The 20,040-nt window shown below is 47.0% G+C and overlaps 1 protein-coding gene across 2 annotated transcripts; it reads right to left on the reverse strand.

Moving 5' to 3' along the window:
• Nucleotides 1-8,505: 8,505 nt before the first annotated feature.
• LOC122455207 (serpin A3-3-like) lies at nucleotides 8,506-17,980 on the reverse strand. 2 transcript variants are annotated; one of them, XM_043490172.1, is made up of 5 exons: nucleotides 17,917-17,980; nucleotides 15,421-16,047; nucleotides 13,317-13,587; nucleotides 11,446-11,593; nucleotides 8,506-10,411 (listed from the first exon to the last, which is right to left on the reverse strand). In XM_043490172.1, the coding sequence occupies exons 2-5, from the start codon at nucleotides 16,028-16,030 to the stop codon at nucleotides 10,217-10,219; spliced, it is 1,224 nt and encodes a 407-aa protein (XP_043346107.1). In that variant the 5' UTR covers nucleotides 16,031-16,047; nucleotides 17,917-17,980; the 3' UTR covers nucleotides 8,506-10,216. The 2 variants fall into 2 exon arrangements, with proteins under 2 accessions (XP_043346107.1, XP_043346106.1); XM_043490171.1 differs by having other exon boundaries at nucleotides 17,913-17,959.
• Nucleotides 17,981-20,040: the final 2,060 nt, after the last annotated feature.

A 20,040-nucleotide genomic window follows, 5' to 3' on the forward strand; every position in this document is an offset into this window, starting at 1 on the left:
GCAAACAATCTAGTTACCTAAATAGGTTTTTTTTTTCCCCTGAAGAAATAGCCAGTAAATAAACCCACACAAAAATCTTTCCCATGTTAGAGTCTTCTTCTGTTTATGAAATACTCACTGGGGAGCATGTGACAACTCAGAAAACATCAAATAGATCATTGAAAACCAGTTGAAATTATTGTTCCTTTTAAAGAGTATTGACTCTTTTGGGAGGTTTATTCCCGGTCTGATATCCTCTTTAAAGATCATGAAGAGACCCTGAAAATGTAGAGAAGGGTTTGTGAAATATTTCCCAGAAAGCTATCGCCCAGGCAAATCCAAGTTAACATTGTGTTCTGTTTATTAGTCACTTTTCTTTGAAGTGTGTGTGTGTGTGTGTGTGCGTGCACATTTGCATATATGATAGAGCATGATTTAAATGCAATACTCTCTTTGTTAAGAGCTTGATTTGCAAGTTGAAGCACTCCTCCCCCATACCACAAAAGCGGTGTGAGCCTGAGGTCCCCAAAGAGTGTCAGGAGCACAACTGTCCGGGGCCTCTGGTCTCCAGCACCATCTGTTTGGGGGACCTGCTGTGACTTGGACATCACCCTGCTGTCCTTCACTATTGGTTCACCCTAGGAGCTAATTGTCCTCCCTTCTTGCCCTTGAGGTCTCCTTAGCTGTCTCAATGAGATAACTTCAGGTATTTCCTGGGCTCATGGGAAAAACCTGTCCCTTCATCCATCATAGTCACATCCCTCCAGCCATGACAATCCCTGCCAGACTTCTCAGGACCCCTGGTGTTCTACCAAGCACAGTTTGCAAACCACTGACTTGGTGATGTTGGGCTTCTCTGATGGCTCAGCAGGAAAAGAATTTGACTGTAATGCAGGACACCAGGGTTTGATCCCTGGGTCAGGAAGGACCCCTGGAGCAGGAAATGGCAACCCACTCCAGTATTCATGCCTGAAAAATCCCATGAAGAAAGGGCCAGAGGCTAAGGTCCAGAGTAGCTAAGGCCCAGAGAGGTTGCAAAGAGTTGGACACAACTGAACATGACGATGGCTTTGAGGTGAGGTTATGGCTTTGGCATGAGGTAAGCTTCGAGCCTGAAAGTACTGCTTACCAGCTGTGTGATCCCATGATATTTATTGAAAATCTGTGGACTTTAATCTCTTTATCTCTAAAATGCAGATAAGAAACTTTCCCTGACTGGAAAGAGGTGGGGGCGGTGTGTCTATGAAGAGTTAGTCCACACTAGGTGTAAGCTCTCAATTCAGTTCAGTTCAGTTGCTCAGTTGTGTCCAACTCTTTGAGACCCCATGGACTGCAGCACACCAGGCCTCCTTGTCCATCACCAACTCCCAGAGTTTATTCAAACTCATGTGCCTTGAGTCGGTGATGCCATCCAACCATCTCATCCTCTGTCGTCCCCTTCTCCTCTCGCCTTCAATCTTTCCCAGCTTCAGGGTGTTTTCAAATGAGTCAGCTCTTTGCATCAGGTGGACAAAGTATTGGAGTTTCAGCTTCAACATTAGTCCTTCCCATGAACATTCAGGACTGATCCCCTTTAGGATGGACTGCTTGGATCTCTTTGCAGTCCAAGGGACTCTCAAGAGCCTTCTCCAACACCAACAGTTCAAAAACACCAATTCCTCGGCACTCAGCTTTCTTTATAGTCCAACTTTCACATCCATACATGACTACTGGAAAAACCATAGCCTTCATGTTATAGCCACGCTTTCTGGGAAACAAACTCACTCAGAAGGACAATGCAGATAGTGGAGTGCAGTTTATTACACCGGCGGGCCCAAGGCAGAGTCTCCTCTTAGCCAAGGGCCCCGACCAGCATTTGGGAAAATCTTTTATACCCCGTGTGTACGTGTCCAAACCCACCACCCCAAATCCCTTGAGGCTTACAAAGGAAGGGTAAATACAATTACAATAACCCCATCATTCACGTGTTATGTGTTCAAACAGTTAATAATCAATAAGCCCATGGTTACATTCCAACCAGTTAATAACCGATAAGCCTGTGGTTACATTTCGATAGATACTGTCCGGAGGCAGGGGTGATTAGTGTCTGTTTTCTCTTCTTCAAGATTCCCCTGCCCAGAGGGGGGTCTTATCCTTCCATTGTCATTCCCACAGGCACTAAGCACAGAGTTCAGAGTCCACTGGAGAGGTGGCCGCGCACGACCAGCACAGACAGGCCTGAGATGGAGTCCAGGCCCTATGAATTCCTTCTTCATTAACTAGACAGACCTTTGCTGGCAAGTAATATCTCTGCTTTTTAATGTGCTGTCTAGGTTGGTCATAACTTTTCCTTTCAGTCTTTTCAGTCCCTTTCCTTCCATGTCCTTTCAGTCTCCAGTAATTTCCAGAATTGACTGTATATTTTGAAGTTACAGAGAATACCAAAGAAGAGTGGGAAAACAAGACTACAGCTGATTTTTCTTTTGTTAAGTCCTGATATTTGAAGCAGTGGGTTGACATGTTGATTTTAATTTGCCAGGGACTCAGGCTGCTTGTATTCTTCATGTTTTTGACAGGTCCCCGAGAGTTCATTGGCACATCCACCTTCCATTTAAGGATGGGAGTCATGAGGGGAAGCTGGCTTGAAACTCAACATTCAGAAAACTAAGATCTTAGCATCCAGTCTCATCACTTCATGGCAAATAGAAGGAGAAATAGTGGAAGCAATGACAGATATGATTTTCTTGGCCTCCAAATCACTGTGGACAGTGACTGGTGGTGGTTTATTTGGAAGTTGTGTCCGACTCTTGTGAGCCCAAAGATTGTAGCCTGCCAGGCTCCTCTGCACGATGGGTTGTCCTGGAAGAATCCTGGAGTGGATTGCTATTTCCCTCTCCAGAGTGTGGACTAAAAAATGATGTACAACTTGAGAATTGTAAGTTAAGTTTTATTTGGGGGCAAAATGAGGACTGTAGCCTTGGAGGCAGCATCTCAGACAGTTCTGAAAAGTCAATATATAAGATTTTGGTGAAGGGGGAGTTCAATACCATGAAGCACTCAATGTACAAAAGGTTTTTTGTTAGTCATGAGGGTCTGATGTCAACTTGAAGGGATTTAGAGCTTCTTAACTTGGATGCAATCTCAAAAATGACAGAATGATCTGTTTGTTTCCAAGGCAAACCATTCAATATCACAGTAATCCAAGCCCATGCCCCAACTAGTAGTGCTGAAGAAGCTGAAGTTGAACAGTTCTATGAAGACCTACAAGACCTTTTAGAACTAACACCCAAAAAAGATGTCCTTTTCATTATAGGGGACTGGAATGCAAAAGTAGGAAGTCAAGAAACACCTGGAGTAACAGGCAAATTTGGCCTTGGAGTACGGAATGAAGCAGGGCAAAGGCTAATAGAGTTTTGCCAAGAGAATGCACTGGTCATAGCAAACACCCTCTTCCCACAACACAAGAGAAGACTCTACACATGGACATCACCAGATGGTCGACACTGAAATCAGATTGATTATATTCTTTGCAGCCAAAGATGGAGAAGCTCTATACAGTCAGCTAAAACAAAACTGGAAGCTGACTGTGGCTCAGATCATGAACTCCTTATTACCAAATTCAGACTTTAACTGAAGAAAGTAGGGAAAACCACTAAACCATTCAGGTATGACCTAAATCAAATCCCTTATGACTATACAGTGGAAGTGAGAAATAGATTTATGGGACTAGATCTGATAGACCGAGTGCCTGATGAACTATGGACGGAGGTTCAAGACATTGTACAGGAAACAGGGATCAAGACCATCCCCATGGAAAAGAAATGCAAAAAGGCAAAATGGTTGTCTGAGGAGGCCTTACAAATAGCTGTGAAAAGAAGACAAGTGAAAAGCAAGGGAGAAAGGAAAAGATATTCCCATTTGAATGCAGAATTCCAAAGGATAGCAAGGAGAGATAAGAAAGCCTACCTCAGCGACCAATGCAAAGAAATAGCGGACAATAGAATGGGAAAGACTAGAGAGCTCTTCAAGAAAATTAGAGATACCAAGGGAACATTTCATGCCAAGATGGGCTCGATAAAGGACCGAAATGGTATGGACCTAACAGAAGCAGAAGATATTAAGAAGAGGTGGCAAGAATACACAGAAGAACTGTTCAAAAAATATCTTCACGACCCAGATAATCACAAAGGTGTGATCACTCACCTAGAGTCAGACATCCTGGAATGTGAAGTCAAATGGGCCTTAGAAAGCATCACTACGAACAAAGTTAGTGGAGGTGATGGAATTCCAGTTGAGCTATTTCAAATCCTGAAAGATGATGCTGTGAAAGTGCTTCACTCAATATGCCAGCAAATTTGGAAAACTCAGCAGTGGCCACAGGACTGGAAAAGGTCAGTTTTCATTCCAGTCCCAAAGAAAGGCAATCCCCAAAATGCTCAAACTACCGCACAATTGCACTCATCTCACATGCTAGTAAAGTAATGCTCAAAATTCTTCAAGCTAGGTTTCAGCAATATATGAACCGTGACCTTCCAGATGTTCAAGCTGGTTTTAGAAAAGGCAGAGGAACCAGAGATCAAATTGCCAACATCTGCTGGATCATCAAAAAAGCAAGAGAGTTCCAGAAAAACATCTATTTCTGCTTTATTCACTATACCAAAGCCTTTGACTGTGTGGATCATAATAAACTGTGGAAAATTCTTCAAGAGATGGGCATACCAGACCACCTGACCTGCCTCTTGAGAAACCTATATGCAGGTCAGGAGGCAACAGTTAGAACTGGAGATCGAACAACAGACTGGTTCCAAATAGGAAAAGGAGTACGTCAAGGTTGTATATTGTCACCCTGCTTATTTAACTTACATGCAGAGTACATCATGAGACACGCTGAGCTGGAAGAAGCACAAGCTGGAATCAAGATTGCGGGGAGAAATATCAATAACCTCAGATATGCAGATGACACCACCCTTATGGCAGAAAGTGAAGAGGAACTAACAAGCCTCTGGATGAAGGTGAAAGAGGAGAGCGAAAAAGTTGGCTTAAAGCTCAACATTCAGAAGGCTAAGATCATGGCATCTGGTCCCATCACTTCATGGGAAATAGATGGGGAGACAGTGGAAACAGTGTCAGACTTTATTTTTGGGGGCTCTAAATCACTGCAGATGGTGACTGCAGCCATGACATTAAAAGACGCTTACTCCTTGGAAGGAAAGTTATGACCAACCTAGATAGCATATTAAAAAAGCAGAGACACTACTTTGCCAACAAAGGTCCATCTAGTCAAGGCTATGGTTTTTCCAGTAGTCATGTATGGATGTGAGAGTTGGACTGTGAAGAAAGCTGAGCACCGAAAAATTGATGCTTTTGAACTGTGGTGTTGGAGAAGACTCTTGAGAGTCCCTTGGACTGCAAGGAGATCCAACCAGTCCATCCTAAAGGAGATAAGTGCTGGGTGTTTATTGGAAGGACTGATGCTGAAGCTGAAGCTCCAATACTTTGGCCACCTGATGGGAAGAACTGATTCATTGGAAGAGACCCTGATGCTGGGAGGGATTGGGGGCAGGAGGAGAAGGGGACGACAGAGGATGAGATGGCTGGATGGCATCACCGACTCGATGGACATGAGTTTGAGTAAACTCTGGGAGCTGGTGATGGACAGGGGGCCTGGCGTGCTGCGATTCATGGGGTCACAAAGAGTCGGACACGACTGAGCCACTGACCTGAACTGAACCATGAGGAGATGCAAGGATTGAGATAATAAAATCTCTTCCTAAAAACATGCAACACTCTAAAGGCCGGTCCCACCAGAGTCCCTGGGGCACAGAGCGCCTCACTCCACCCTAAGCTTCCTCCGGGGTTGTTGAAGGTCAACAGCTAGAGCTGTGTGGGGTTCAATATCCACAGAAGGATGGCAAATGTCCTTGTTGTTCAGTCATTGGCAATGATCTTGGTAAACGCCAATTTGTAGTTGACAAGGGGAATCTTCCCAACCCAGGAATCAAACCCGTGTCTCCTGCATTGCAGGCAGATTCTTTTCTGACTGAGCTATGAGTGCACCCATGAGGTTAAAAGATGCTTGCTCCTTGGAAGGAAAGCTTTGACAAAACAAGAGAGCATATTAAAAAGCAGAGACATCACTTTGTTCACAAAGCTCTGTATGGTCAAAGCTTGGTATTTCCAGTAGTCATGGACACATGTGAGAACTGAACCATAAAGAAGGCTGCTGAACTGTGAAGAATTGATGCTTTTGAATTGTGGAACTAGAGAAGACTCTTAAGAGTTCCTTGGACTGAAAGGACATCAAAACAGTCAATCCTAAAGGAAATCAACCCTGAATGTTTATTGGAAGGGCTGATGCTGAAGTTCCAAATACTTTGGCCACCTGATTCAAAGAGCCAGCTCACTGGAAAAGGCCCTGATGCTGGGAAAGATTGAGGGCAGGAGGAGTAGTGAGCAGCAGAGGATGAGATGGTGGGATGGCATCACCGACTCAAGGCACACAGGTTTGAGCAAATCCAAGGAAATAGAGCAGGACAGAGGAGCCTGGCGAGCTGCAGCCCGTGGGGTTGCAATGAGCCAGACATGATTAGAGACTGAACAACAACAACTTCTGATGGTCTCATCTTATTAGGCTGGAAAACAAACCCTAGATGTAAGCCAGGGGGAAGATTATATTCTACCTTGGAGGGGGGAAAAAAAAGTACACTTTGTTTGGATAAAAAAATCTGGTATCTAATTTCCAAGAACATTTGTACCCAACACCCAATTTAGACCATAAAGAAAAGGAAGGACATACTAAAGAAATAAATTAGACTATATATATATACACACACACACACATGAGAAAAAAAGAAATTAATACAATTTTAGTCACTGTAGGAATCCTAGGGAGAAGAAAAAGGAGTAGAAAGGAAACAAAACATCATAAATCTAAATGATAATATAGGGAATACTTGGGAGGAAATATTTTGCAAAGAGAACCAAAGCAATATTTCCCACCCACGTATGTGATCTTGGCGGTTTCTGCCTGGGCCTTTATGACTGTCAACCGTTATGCTGGAGGACAAGCGACACCTGTGATTTCTGAGTTTAGCACAGCTCTGTGAGGAAGGCCAAGCCACACGGAAGCAACCCATGTAGGTGGCCTGACCATATCTCAGCTCAGATCTTCGCTCACAGCCAGCGTCAACCACCAGACATGTGAGCGAGGAAGCGTTCAATCGCTTCAGTCAGCCAAGGTCTGCGAGTAAGCACTAGAGACACCCAGAGTGAAATCAGCCTTACTGAGACCAATCAGAATTGAATGCCACAATTGTGACAGACAATAACAAGAAATGACTGTTGTTTTATAAGACCACATTTGTATATCCTGCAAAAATATTTTTTAATTGAAGGCGAAGTATTGATTTTTTTGACAAACAAAATCTTAGACAATTCATTACCAGTAGACCTGCATTACAAAAAGTGTTAAAGCAAGTTCATGGGACAGAAAGTAAATAGACAAATAAAAATTCGTACAGAGGAATAAGAGTTCCAAAAATCATAAAAAGTGTTTTTTTTCCTTATTGTGAAACTCTCTGATGGGCAATTAACTGTGTGCAGCAAATTAAAGTTGCAATGTATTACGGAATTTAACACATGTAAATTATAGAAAAGAGAACAAGAGGACAAAAGGAGAAAAAAACAAGAATACTGAGATAAGGTTTCATACTTTACTTGAAGTGATATAGTATTATCAGAAGATACATATTGATGAGTTAAAGATTTATTGTATAGTCTCAATACACTGAAAAAGTATACAAACTAAGAAGCATAGGTTTTAATCCAACAGTTGAGTAAAACGAAAACATGAGAACTCCTCAAATAATCCAAAAATACAGCAAGAGAAAAATAAAAAAACAAAATACAGATGGATCAAACATAAAACAAGTAGATAGTTAGAAGATTTATGCCAGTCAAATCAATAATACCTGTCTGTGACTAAAATTATAGTGATTTCCTCACTCACTCATTCTCTCATTTATTTACCAAATATTCATTGAGTCCCCATGTGTAATCCCTGTAGTCCTGCTGAGAATTCAGTGGTGTACAAATATCAGGATACCAGCTTTCAAGGAGCTTTAAATACTATAATGGACACTGATATTAAAGTTTCAATTAAAATACATTGTAATATATTTCTTTAAAAACAGAGTGGGTCAGGGTGATGGTTCACACCATATATAAAACCAATCAAAATGGATCAGAGACTTAAGTGTAAGTGATAAACATATAACACTCTTAGAAAACATCATGGGAGTAAATTTTTGTGATCTTGGATTTGCAACAGATTCTTAGATCTGACACCAAAGCATGAGGAGTAACAACAAAAATAGGTCAATTGGACTTCATCAAACTTAAAAGATTTTGTGCATCACAAGTCAACTATCAAGAGAGTGAAAAGAAAACCTATGAAATGAGAGAAAATATTTGCAAATCATACATCTGATGAGGAAATTGTCTCTAGAATACTTAAGGAATATTTACAGCTCAATAAACGACAAACAATCCAGTGAAAAAGTGGAAAAAGGACTTTAATAGACATTTTTTCAAAGAAGATACACAAGTGACTACTAAGCACTGAACACAAGCTCACTATCCTTCATCCTCCGGGAAATCAAAACCGCAGGAAAACATTAACTCAAATCTAAGAAGGCTGTATTCATAATAATAATACTAATAGGAAATCAACAGCATATGTTTCAAGAATAAGGAGAAATTGGACCCCTTGTACATTGCTGGTGAAGAAGTAAAATGGTACAGTTGCTCTGGAAATAGGTTTGGAGGTTCTTCAAAGAAGTAAATGTCCAATGACCTTGCATGCATGCCTGCTAAGTTGCTTCACTGTGTCCGACTCTTTACAACCACATGGACTGAAACCCACCAGTCTCCCTCTGCCCCTGGGATTCTCCAGGCAAGAATACTGCCGTGGGTTGCCATGCCCTCCTCCTCCAGGAGACCGTCCCAACCCAGGGATCAAACCCAGGTCTCCCACACTGCAGGCAGATTATTTACCATCTGAGCCACCAGATGAAAAAGGAATGAAATACCGAAACACAGGCAGTGTGGATGAATCTTGAAAGTATCATGCTAAGGGAATGAAGCCAGTCACCAAAGGTCGCATATTGTATCATTCCCTTTATATAAAATACTGAGATGTTAAATCCAGAGATAGAAAAATTTCTATTAGGAGTTACCAGGTCCTGGGGAAAAGTTGTAATGGGCAGTGAGAGCTTAATGGATATGGGGTTTCCTTTGGGGGTGATTAAAACAGTCAGAAACTAAAAAGAAGTGATAGTTGTACAGCATGTAAATGTGCTAATCACCGCTGAATTTTACATGTTAAAGTGGCTACTTTTGTTCTATAAATTTCCCTTCAATACAGAGACAGACACTTAGAGGTAAAGTAATTAAATGCGACGCATAGATATTGTCTCTTACAATGCATCCTAATTCAGAAAAAAAAAATTAAGTTTAGTCACCACATAAGGGAATAATAACTTGGTATTGGATAATATTAAAGAATTATGTTTATTTTTAAGTGTGATATGCCATTTTAAGTATTTTTAAAAATTCTTACAGTTTGAATAGCAGGATGTGTAAGATTTGCTACAAAACAAACCCAAAAGAGGGAAGGGGCTAGGAGGTAGGGAATAATTATATTGGCCCCATGCTGATAATGACTGAAGCTGCTGATATGTACGTGAGGTTATATCATCCTCTCTGTTTTTGTAATGTCTGAATTTTTCCATGAAAACAAAAAAATCTTTGAGGGAGAGACTGTGCTTTGTTACCCAATTCCTATTGCATCCTCAGTGTGAAGTGGATGCTCCACAGTGAACATTTTGCAAATATTCTATCTGCTGAGCACATATTAGCTTTTCTGTTCATGCTGCATTAAAGTGGAGAGTTCTATTAATTTGTATTATTAAATAGATTTACCATTTAAAACCACTCTAGCCATAATGAAGTAGCCATCACGACATCTGAAAGGTCATAAGCCAAGTTCCCGTGATGGGTGCAACCTCACAGCAGAGGTGACCCAGAGGACACAGACTCCCTGTGCATGTGGAGCCCCCAGAAGACTCACTGTCCCCTCCCCAGAGGTGAGCAGGTGGGGACAGGCTGGGTGCATCCTCAGTGCCCAGGGCCCAGGCTGCACCCAGGGACCTGGGCACCTCACTCCTTAGGGAGGGCACCCAGAGCTCAGAGCGGAGCTCTAGGCTTGACTGGGGTTGGTGACTTTCCCCAGAAAGATGATGCTCTGGGTGTCTTTGAGAACTATGGCAATCAGGAAGGGCCTGTCGAAACGCACAATGGTTCTCCGAAAGGACGTTTTTTCTATGCTGATTCCCGTTGCAGCAGCTCCTTCCGTGCCCTCCTCATCCACATCCAGCACAGCGCTGTGGACCACCTGTGGGGACACCAGAACATTACCCACCAGAGATGGAGTGGGCGGAGGTGAGCAGTCACCTAGCGCCTCTAAGGGGGCTGACATTCACCCACCTGCCGCTGGCCTGTCACTCTGCTCTCCCCCCAACAAACTGCCCACTCTTCGCATAGTTATGATACACAGACATGCAAACTGAAGGCCAAGTCTGTGAGTGATGTGCCCAACATCAGAGAAGCAAAGAACAGGACTCACTCTCCTAACCCAGAGACTGTGCTGCCTCCGAAGACCCCCTAGTCAGGGGGAGGGGCCAGGTCAAGACATTTTTCTTGCAGGCAACTGCTCACATTCCCTCCAGGTCGAAGCATCTGATGGGCGAGCACTGCTTTCTGCTCCTCTCCTGCCCCAGCTGACGTGCCCCTGAGCCCTCAGCCACCTTGCCGAGGATCGGCTTCCCGTCCCTGGACCACAAAGCCCCAGAGCCCCTGTGTCTCCTTCACCAGGTCCTCTGGCAGGTGGGGTGCAGGGGAGACTGTGGGGGTGCCCGGCCCCCCCACCCCACCATTCACGCTGACTTGTCTGCCTCTAGGACCACAGGACCAGGACACTGGGTGTTCCTCTCACGGGCTCTTAGTACATTTTCACTGTGATTGCTTCATGGACTTTGTTAGTACCTATAACCTCTTACCTGCTCTGCTAGGCACCAAACAGGAACCAAGAACTATATGCTCCCTTTAAAGATGAAAAGATGGGGCATGCAGAAATGTGATAATTCCCCTCTATACGCAGTGAAAGATGGAGCCTGACATGGGCTCCACTGCCACCACTCCGGGTCCTTCCCAATGATGGGCTTCTGTGTCACTTTATAACTCAGGGAAGGTGGGACCTGATGTCACCGTGATTGCAACCAGCTCTCCTGGGCTTGGGAGTCCCAGGGAGGGAGACTGAGTCACAGGGAAAGCATTTATTTTACAAATTCCAGATGACCTGCCATCTGCCTGGCCTCCACGTTTCGCGCTCTGATAGGAGGATGAATTGTCCACACTTTAAAGACTCACCTGGGAGACTACCAGGTTCCCAGACCCCGTGAGCCCTGACAGGTCAGCGTCGGTGAATATTTTCCTAATACCCAGCTGGGAGAGGATGTCATTCAGCTCATAGTCACTCTTGATGGAAAATTTTGGCAGGTAGAGTTCGTGTATTCGACTAGAAAGTGAAAAAAACAAATTTGAACACTTGCTGGAAAAGATGCCCCACATTTCCACCTCACAGCATGGTCTTCCAAGGATTCCTCTTACCATCCCTCTTCTCCCTGGAATAAGGACTCTTTTTCTCAGTTTCTAGACCCCTCGGGCTAAATCTCCTTATTTTGTTAATTTTCCATTCCAATCTGCAGGAGTCTAACATGCCAGTAGGCACCAGGGCAGGGGGAGGTTAAGGAGTCTGCAAGGCCCCACGTGACCTGAGTCCACCGTCGGGGGACCCTGACCTCCCAGCTTCCCCTCTCACCCCTCTGCCCTCCTGCTCTGGCCTCACTCATCCTCAGCCACACCAGGCTCGCTCCTCCTCAGAGCTTTGCCCTGCTTATTCCCTTGGCCAGAGATGCTTTTCCCAACACACCCAGAAGGGTCAGCCTCCGACTGCAATGTCACCTAAGGGCCACCCTATTGCCAATCACAAACTACCTCTGGATCCAGTTTTCTACACCCTTTTACTGTGCTTTACTCTCCCCACCTCCCCATTTCTCCCCTCTCAATGTACTGAGGAATTTACATTTTTTTCCAGTCTGTCTCCCACAATTATGGAATGCCATGAGGGTAGAGAATTTAGTGTTTTATTTGCTGACCTACCACAGGGTCTAAGTCCCTGAGGCATAGTATGTCCTCAATTAACATATTCAACCACTGCTGACTGGATGAATGACCTAATGAGTGACTATAATGGAAAGACAGTGCAAATATCGTCCTCAGAAGCCATCACAGCTGAGCCCTCACCTGATTCTATCTGAGCCTTCTGAAGAGGAAAAATTAAAAAATTTCATGACCTCCTGCTCATTCTGCCTCTGTAACTCAGCTTGCTTCTTGCAAAGCCTGGATCATGTAGGTCATGTAGTCTCAGAAAGTGGGGACTTTCATTACTAGGAACTGGAGCTTATCTCACTCTTCCTTGTTCAGCTCTTTGCAATTGCCCAGCCCCTGCAAACCTGCTTAATCACGCCTGTCCACGTAAAGGCCAGGCATCCTTCTCCCCATCTTGACTGCTCTTCCCATGGCCGTGAAACCATTAGATTAAACCAGCCTATTAACCGCTAGTGTTATCCACTGTAGTCTGCTGAAGTGAAGTGACGTGAAGTCGCTCAGTCGTGTCCGACTCTTTGCGACCCCATGGACTGTAGCCTATAAGACTCCTCTGTCCATGGAATTTTCCAGGCAAGAGTACTGGAGTGGGTTGCCATTTCCTTCTCCAGTCTGTCTATAAAAACTCTGTAACCCTTTTGTTCAGGGCTCAGAGCTTAGAGTTTTAACTCCTCCGGGCCGACCAGAGTAATAAACCTGAGTTCTCCAACTCTCTGAGTGTGGTGTTTAGTTTCTCCAACATTGGTTTCTGCAACACTTCCACCTTCAGAAGGAGGAGTCGTGTGGGGAGAACATGAGTGTCAGGGGTCATGCTGAGTCCTCATGACTCAGCTCTTCTTAGTGTGAGATGAACCTTCGGCTCCGGCCCTCTCAGATGTCATCGTCTTACAGAAGGATTCAAGCACTGAGCCAGGCAGGCAGCAAAGAGCAAGGTCATTGGGGATGGACTCTCCCACCTCTGCCCCCGGACCTGCACATTCCTGAGGCCCAGTTGCTGGGTGTCAGGAGTCCAGGAAGAGGGGGAAGGACCGAGAAGGCAGGTGAACCCACAGCTCCGGGTCCTGGGGAGTCACCTGGGCTGCAGGGATCCTCGCCACCTCGTCAGGGTCTCCGGGTTCAGCTTGGCTTCCAGGTCCTGCATCTTGCCCTTGTCGGGGAGGATGAGGAGGGCGCTGTCATTGCTGGTGTACGTGAGCTCCACCAGCGTGCAGCCCAGCTCCTCGTCCCGGAAGTAAGGGGTTTCCAGGCCAAGGGTCATCATGGGCACCTCTACCGTCTTGTTCTCGCTCACGTGGAACTCTGCCTGCTGAGTGTGTTTGGGGTCAAAGCGGGTCTTCCACTGGGCTGGGGGAGGGGGGACAGGTCAAGAGTCTGTGAGTGCAAGAGCTGAAGTCATTCCCTCCTCAGTCCTGGTCCCTGAGCGGGGAAGACCCTCCCCACGCCAGCAGCCCCCATATCATGGACCTCTATGTGGGCCTGCTAGGTGTGCACATACCCCTGGGCAGGTGGGTAAGTCCAAGGGGGTGGGGGTGAACCCTGCAGGTCAGGATTGGGAAGCGGGATACGTAACGAAGCGGGTTAGTTGTGCTGAAGGCGAAGTCAACAGGAATGTGGAGGACAACAGAGAGATGGGGATGAGACTGGGCCTGGGGAGATATGGGACCTCCTGGTCCTTCATGGGGACATGTTTGTGACCAGGGGTTAGTCATTGGCTTTGTAGGGAGGACACACGTCCCCACAACCTCGTGAGCCCAGCTGGAGCAGGAGCCACACGGGGACCTGGAGGGCAGGGCGGGGTCAACAAAGAAGGGGCCTTGGGTGTCCCCCAAGGAAGATGGAGACCTTAGTGGTGGGGGTCGGCTTCTTGGGGAGATTGGAGCCCTGGGGCTTCATGGAGGATTTATCCACCCCTGCTTCCTGCTTTGTTTCCACCCCTGCCTGTGTCCCCATGGTTAGAGACAGGAGAAGAGGGAAAGCTGTGCTGGGGCGGGGGGTACCCCTGTGGAGGACAGAGTTCTGGGACAGGTCAGGGTGGTAGGAAATGAGAGCACAGAAAAGTAAGGATCAATACAGTAGATCTGGCCTGGATTATTAACAATTTTCTAGAGAACTGAGAGTCTACGCCTTCATTTACAGAGGAAAATACAGATCCAGGAGGGCTCCCCAGGGCTCTGCCAGGAGTCCCCAGTTCAGGGCACACATGTCCCCTCCAGCTGGTGTCCCTTAGGCACCTGCCCACCCCCTCGCTCAGTGATCATTCTTTGTGTCTTTATTCCATGTCCCTTTTGCACTGCTGGCTCTGTGTGTGAAATCTTTCTGCCTTCACTCTGCCCCTTATGAGTTTCCAGGATCAGGTTTGCAGTGCTGGGTTTCTACCAATGGGTTGGGCCCTGGACCAGCTAGAATCTGGAAAGGAGTCTGAACCGGGTATTGTCCTTCCCTGAGGCTTCCCTCTGGGGTTGGCGTTGCCAATGCTACCCTCATGGCTATAACGGAGCACAGCTGAAGTTCCTTGAGTTGGCCAGGCTGCTCAGAGGCTGTCACAGCATGAAGGCGGCCACCAGCCCCGCCTCCACCCGCTGAGACCAAGTCCCCCTGGAGGGAGCCCAGGTCAGACACAGCCCGCAGAGTGTGGAGCAGTGGCCTTCCCCGCATGTGTTAAAAGAAGCTGGGGTTCCTGGCCTCTCCAGAGTGACTTAGAGGAAAGCCCCTTCCTCCAGGCAGCCAGGCAATTTTGAAAATATAAAGGCTCCCTGTTGCTCAGATGGTAAAGAATTTGCCTGCAATGCATGAGACCTGGGTTCGATCCCTGGGTTGGGAAGATCCCCTGGAGAAGGGAACAACTATCCACTCCCGTATTCTGACCTAGAGAATTCCCATGGACAGAGGAGCCTGACAGACTACAGTCCACTGGGTCGCAAAGAGTCGACTGAACAACTTTTGCTTCACTGTGGCTCAGACGGCACCCCTGCCCTTGTGTGCTGCAATGGCAGCTGTGATTTAGAAAAAAATAGACAAAGACTATGACGGGGACAGGGTCTTAGTGCCCAAGCTGTCCTCACTGATGACAGCTCCCTCTATAATGCCCAGCAACAGAGTTGGCTGAGCTGAAATAGAAACAGCCCTGAAGACACAAAACTAAAGGTACATTTCCTTCCGAATCAACAGGGCACCCACCTTTAAAGTAGATGTAATTCACCAGGACCAACACTGTGTTTGGAGAAAGGAACTTGAACAGCTCCTCAATTTTCCCCTGGGTTTTATTCTTCACATACTCGTTTATTAGCCTTTTGGCAGCTTCAGGATCCCTGAAGTTGGTCGAGAAGGCCTCGGAGGAATACAGCACCCGGGCATCTTCTATGAACTTGTCCAGCAGCTCCAGCTCCTCCTGCACAAACATGGCGTTTCCCACGCTCAGCTGCAGCTGGTTGCTGGGTCGATTGAGCGTCTGCAGGAGGTGCTGGAAGCCCTGGTGGATCTCTTTCTCCTGGATCTCTGTGAGGTTGAACTTGAGTCCTTCCAGGATCTCTGTCAGGGTGGGACCACGGGCCCCCAGGGACAGGAAGGCCAAGGCTATGGAGATGCTCAGAGGGGAGAAGATGACATTCTTATTGGGGTTCTCCAAAGCCAACTGCTTGTAGAGGCTGAAGGCGAAGTCGGTGTTGCTGGAGGCTAATGTGTGGTCATCCACCCTTCTGCGTTGGTCCTTCACCATCACATTCTCTGGGAGGGAGTGGACACTGCAGATCCCAGCCAACAGGAGCCCCAGAGCCAGAAAGGGAGACATTCTTTCTGCCCTCGTGTCTGAAAAGCAAAGCTCCTTAAGTCTCCGTGTATTAGATGACATCCCACCCTCCACCCACTGTCCCCCATGGTCTCTGCTCTCTCAGACCTGCTGTTCTCTGACCTCCCAGGGGTAGGCAACCTCCTGGGCTCCCAACACCCATGAGAAGGCTCTGGGCTCCCTCTCATCCTTTGACCAAGTGCTGTGGTTGTTACCAATTTCCCCAGTGGAGAGACTGGGCACAGAGGGAAAGGGCCTTTTCCAAGGTCTCACGGCAAGCCGTGGAGAGAGTGAAGGGGAGGAGCCTGGGGTGCCTGGTTCCAGGGTGAGGAAGCTGGTGATGGGTGTGAGGTGCTGGCCAGTGAGAACCCATCTCCCTCCCGGGAGCAGACACCCTCAGAGGGGCCTGGGAAGCCGGGCTCCTTTCCCACCGTGCCCCTCTCTGTCCCCCCAGGAAGGAGCCCTGCTCTCATCAGAGGACACTGCACCTCTCCCCGCCGCTGAGGACAAGGGTGTGACCTCAGGGAGGCTCTCCCGTCGAGGTGCCTGGTCACAGAGAGGGTTCAGGAGAGAGGCCGCCACAGGCAGCGGGAGCCGTGCTGGAGCCTGGCTGCCCCGAGCAGGGCTGGTGCAAAGAACAAGGAGGACAGAGCGTTCTGCTCAGCCCTGCCAGGTGGACACGTGGAGGGTGTTTCCAAGAAGAGCCTGGAAAGGCCTCCTAGTGGGGAGAAGCAGGTGAGCTCAGAGTCTCAGGGACCTGGTCGAGGATTTCGTTTGGACCACTTTTGAGTGCTGTGTGGTGATGGGTCGTGACTGAACCTCTTTGATCCTCAGTTCCCACCGCTGTCCCACATGTGGAATGGCTCAGGTGACGTACAGGATGAAGGTGCTGGGCTCCTAAGAGTAGTTCCAGACATGTCACCCTCTCTAGTAGCCACCCTCTCTAGGACTCTGCAAGCCAGACTGTGATCCCTTGGGACAGGACAGATATACAGCCCGGAAGCCTCAAGAGAAACTGAGGTCAAAGCTGGAGACCTCAGCAAAGAGGGCTGTTTTCCTGCAGCCTCTGTCCCTCATCTCAGAAGAGAGAGGGCTACTGGTGTGGTGAGTGTGGAAGGGGAGAGAGACAAGTGGCAGAGACGGGCGGGAGACTGGAGGGGAGAGGAGGAGGCATGTAGGGCAGGAAGCTGGGCTGAGTCTTGTCCAGAGACAGGGAAAAAACCTCACCCAAGCCTGGGGAGAGAGGCGATCAATTGCCTAAACAGTTTACTCAGGAGTGATACAATGGTTTTTTTCCAAACAAGTTAATCGTTTACTCCCGAAACTTATTCCTGGAGGAATAGTGCTTTTTCATTTGTTCTGGTTGGAGGGTTGCCTCTACCTCTGAGAAGCCTGTCTTTCCAATGCTGAACAGACGCAGCTGACAATTAGCTTGGCCGGGGGTCCTGGAGGGACAGTGAAGTGCAGGAAACGCCCCTGGAGACCCCTCTGCCCAGAGGGACCCGGTGCACTAATTCCGTCCCCAGGGCTCTCTGAGAGCAGCGCCCTGTGCCAGGCAAGGAGACGCACCTCAGGGCCCTCGGGGGACCTCTGACCTGATGGTGGATGCACCGCTGGATAGGGTACAGCTGGCTCGAATCACAACCCCAAAGACGCAAAAGCAGAAATGCCCCCAGAAGCCCTGGTGGCACATCCCTCCCTTTGCAGGATGAAAACTGAGACCCAGAGAGAAGACTGGTCTTCAGAGGGCTCAGAACCCTCCTAGCATTGGACACACATCCTCCCGCCTCCCTCCTGCCTCAGGTTCTACCAACCCCTGATTGAGGCCAGAACCACCCTGGGAAAGGGGTCCCTTGGCTCCCAGTGTGAGAGCATCCAGGATTACCTGCCTGTGAGAGCGGGATGTGGGAATGGATCTGAAGTCACCGTCTGCCTGGATGCAGGTGTTTCATGACTGCGTTTGTCTATTTATTCTGCAAAGACCTCCTCTGGCTTGCGAAATGTAGGAGGGAACAAGACCTCAGACTGGAAATGGGCAGATGAACATTTCTGGTAACAGGATTCATTAGGTCTATGCAAACAATCTAGTTACAGAAATAGATGTTTTTCCCCTTAAAAAATAGCCAGTAAATAAACCCACAAAAAAATCTTTCCCATGTTAGAGTTCTCTTTTGTTTATGAAATACTAACTGAGGAAGATGTGACAACTCAGAAAACATCAAATGAATCATTGAAAACTGCTCCAAATTATTTTTCTTTTTAAAGAGTTATTGACTCTGTCTTATTAGTGTTTTATTCCCGGTCTGATATCCTCTTTAAGGATCATGGAGAAACCCCGAAAATGTAGAGAAGGGCTTGTAAAATACTTTCCAGAACACTATTGGCCAGGGAAATCCCGAGTTAACATTGTGTTGTGTTTCTTTATTAGTCACTTTTCTCTGAAGTGTGTGCGTGAGTGTGCAATACACTATTTGTTTACAGCTTGATTTGTAAGTTGAAGCACTCCTCCCCCATTCCCACAGAAGCAGGGTGAGCCTGAGGTCCCTGAAAAGTGTCAGGAGCACAACTGTCCGGGGCCTCTGGTCTCCAGCACCATCTGTTTGGGGGACCTGCTCTGACTTGGACATCGCCCTGCTGTCCTTCACTATCGGTTCACCCTAAGAGCTGATTGTCCTCCCTTCTTGCCCTTGAGGTCTCCTTAGCTGTCTCAATGAGATAACTTCAGGTATTTTCTGTGCTCATGGGAAAAACCTGTCCCTTCATCCATCATAGTCACATCCCTCCAGCCATGACAATCCCTGCTAGACTTCTGGGGACCGCTGGGGTTCTACCAAGCATAGTTTGCAAACAACTGACTTAATGATGTTGGGCATCCCCAATGGCTCAGCAGGAAAAGAATCTGCCAGTAATAGAGGACACCCGTGTTCAACCCCTGGGTCAGGAAGGATCCTTGGAGTAGGAAATGGCAACCCGCTCTGGCATTCTTGCCTGGAAAATCTCATGAATGAAGGAGCACAGCAGGCTAAGGTCCAAAGAGGTTGCAAAGAGTTGGACATGACTGCAGATGAAGCACCACAGTGATGGCTTAGAGGAGGGTATGGCTTTAGAATGAGGTAAGCATCAATACAGATAGCACTGCTTACCAGCTGTGTGATCCACAATATTTATTGAAAATCATGGACTTTAATCTCTTTATCTCTAAAATGCAGATAAGAACACGTCCCTTACTGGAAAGAGGTGGGGGAGGCATGTCTATGAAGAGTTAATCAAATAACACTAGGTGTAAACTCCAGGAGGACAGAATTTTGATTTTTTTTCATAGTACTGCATGCTTACTGAATTTCATAGATATTCATTGACAGTAAGACACTGAGAGGGTAAAGAAGAGTTTGGCCTCATCTGTCCTGAATTCATGATCTGTGTCCTTTGAGTCTCCAGTAATTTCCAGAATTGACTGTATATTTTGAAGTTGCAGGGAACCCCAGAGAAAATAGTAGCTAAAACAAGACTACAGTTTATTCTTCTCTTGTCCTGATTTAAGCAGTGGTGGGTTGAAATGGTGATTCCAATCTGTCAGGGACCCAGTCTGCTTGTATTCTTCATGTTTTTTGCCAGGTCCCAGAGGTCTCATTGCCACATTCACCTTCCATTTAATGGGAGTAAAGAGGGGAAGCTGGCTTGAAACTCAACATTCAAAAAACTAAGATCGTAGCATCCAGTCTCATCACATAGCCATGCTCTCCGGGAAACAAACTCACTTAGGAGGACAATGCAGATATTGGAGTGCAGTTTATTGCAACGATGGGCCCAAGGCAGAGTCTCCTCTTAGCCAAGGACCCCGACCAGCATTTGTGAAAATCTTTTATACCCCATGTGTACGTGTCCAAACCCACCAGCCCAAATCCCTTGAGGCTTACAAAGGAAGGGTAAATACAATCACAATAACCCCATCATTCTCGTGTTCAAACAGTTAGTAATCAATAAGCCTGCGGTTACATTCCAATAGATACTGT

This window comes from Cervus canadensis, chromosome 17 (genome assembly GCF_019320065.1).
Source record: "Cervus canadensis isolate Bull #8, Minnesota chromosome 17, ASM1932006v1, whole genome shotgun sequence".
Taxonomy (NCBI): Eukaryota; Metazoa; Chordata; class Mammalia; order Artiodactyla; family Cervidae; genus Cervus; species Cervus canadensis.

Bases quoted from the DNA above. Each gene is read 5' to 3' on its own strand.
- LOC122455207 (XM_043490172.1), bottom strand. From the start codon at position 16,030: ATGTCTCCCTTTCTGGCTCTGGGGCTCCTGTTGGCTGGGATCTGCAGT. The intron at 13,588-15,420 runs GTGGGTGCCCTG...CCCCTCCCCCAG, and splicing joins GAATTACATCTACTTTAAAG to CCCAGTGGAAGACCCGCTTT. The intron at 10,412-11,445 runs GTGAGTCTTTAA...GTGTCCCCACAG, and splicing joins GGAACCTGGTAGTCTCCCAG to GTGGTCCACAGCGCTGTGCT.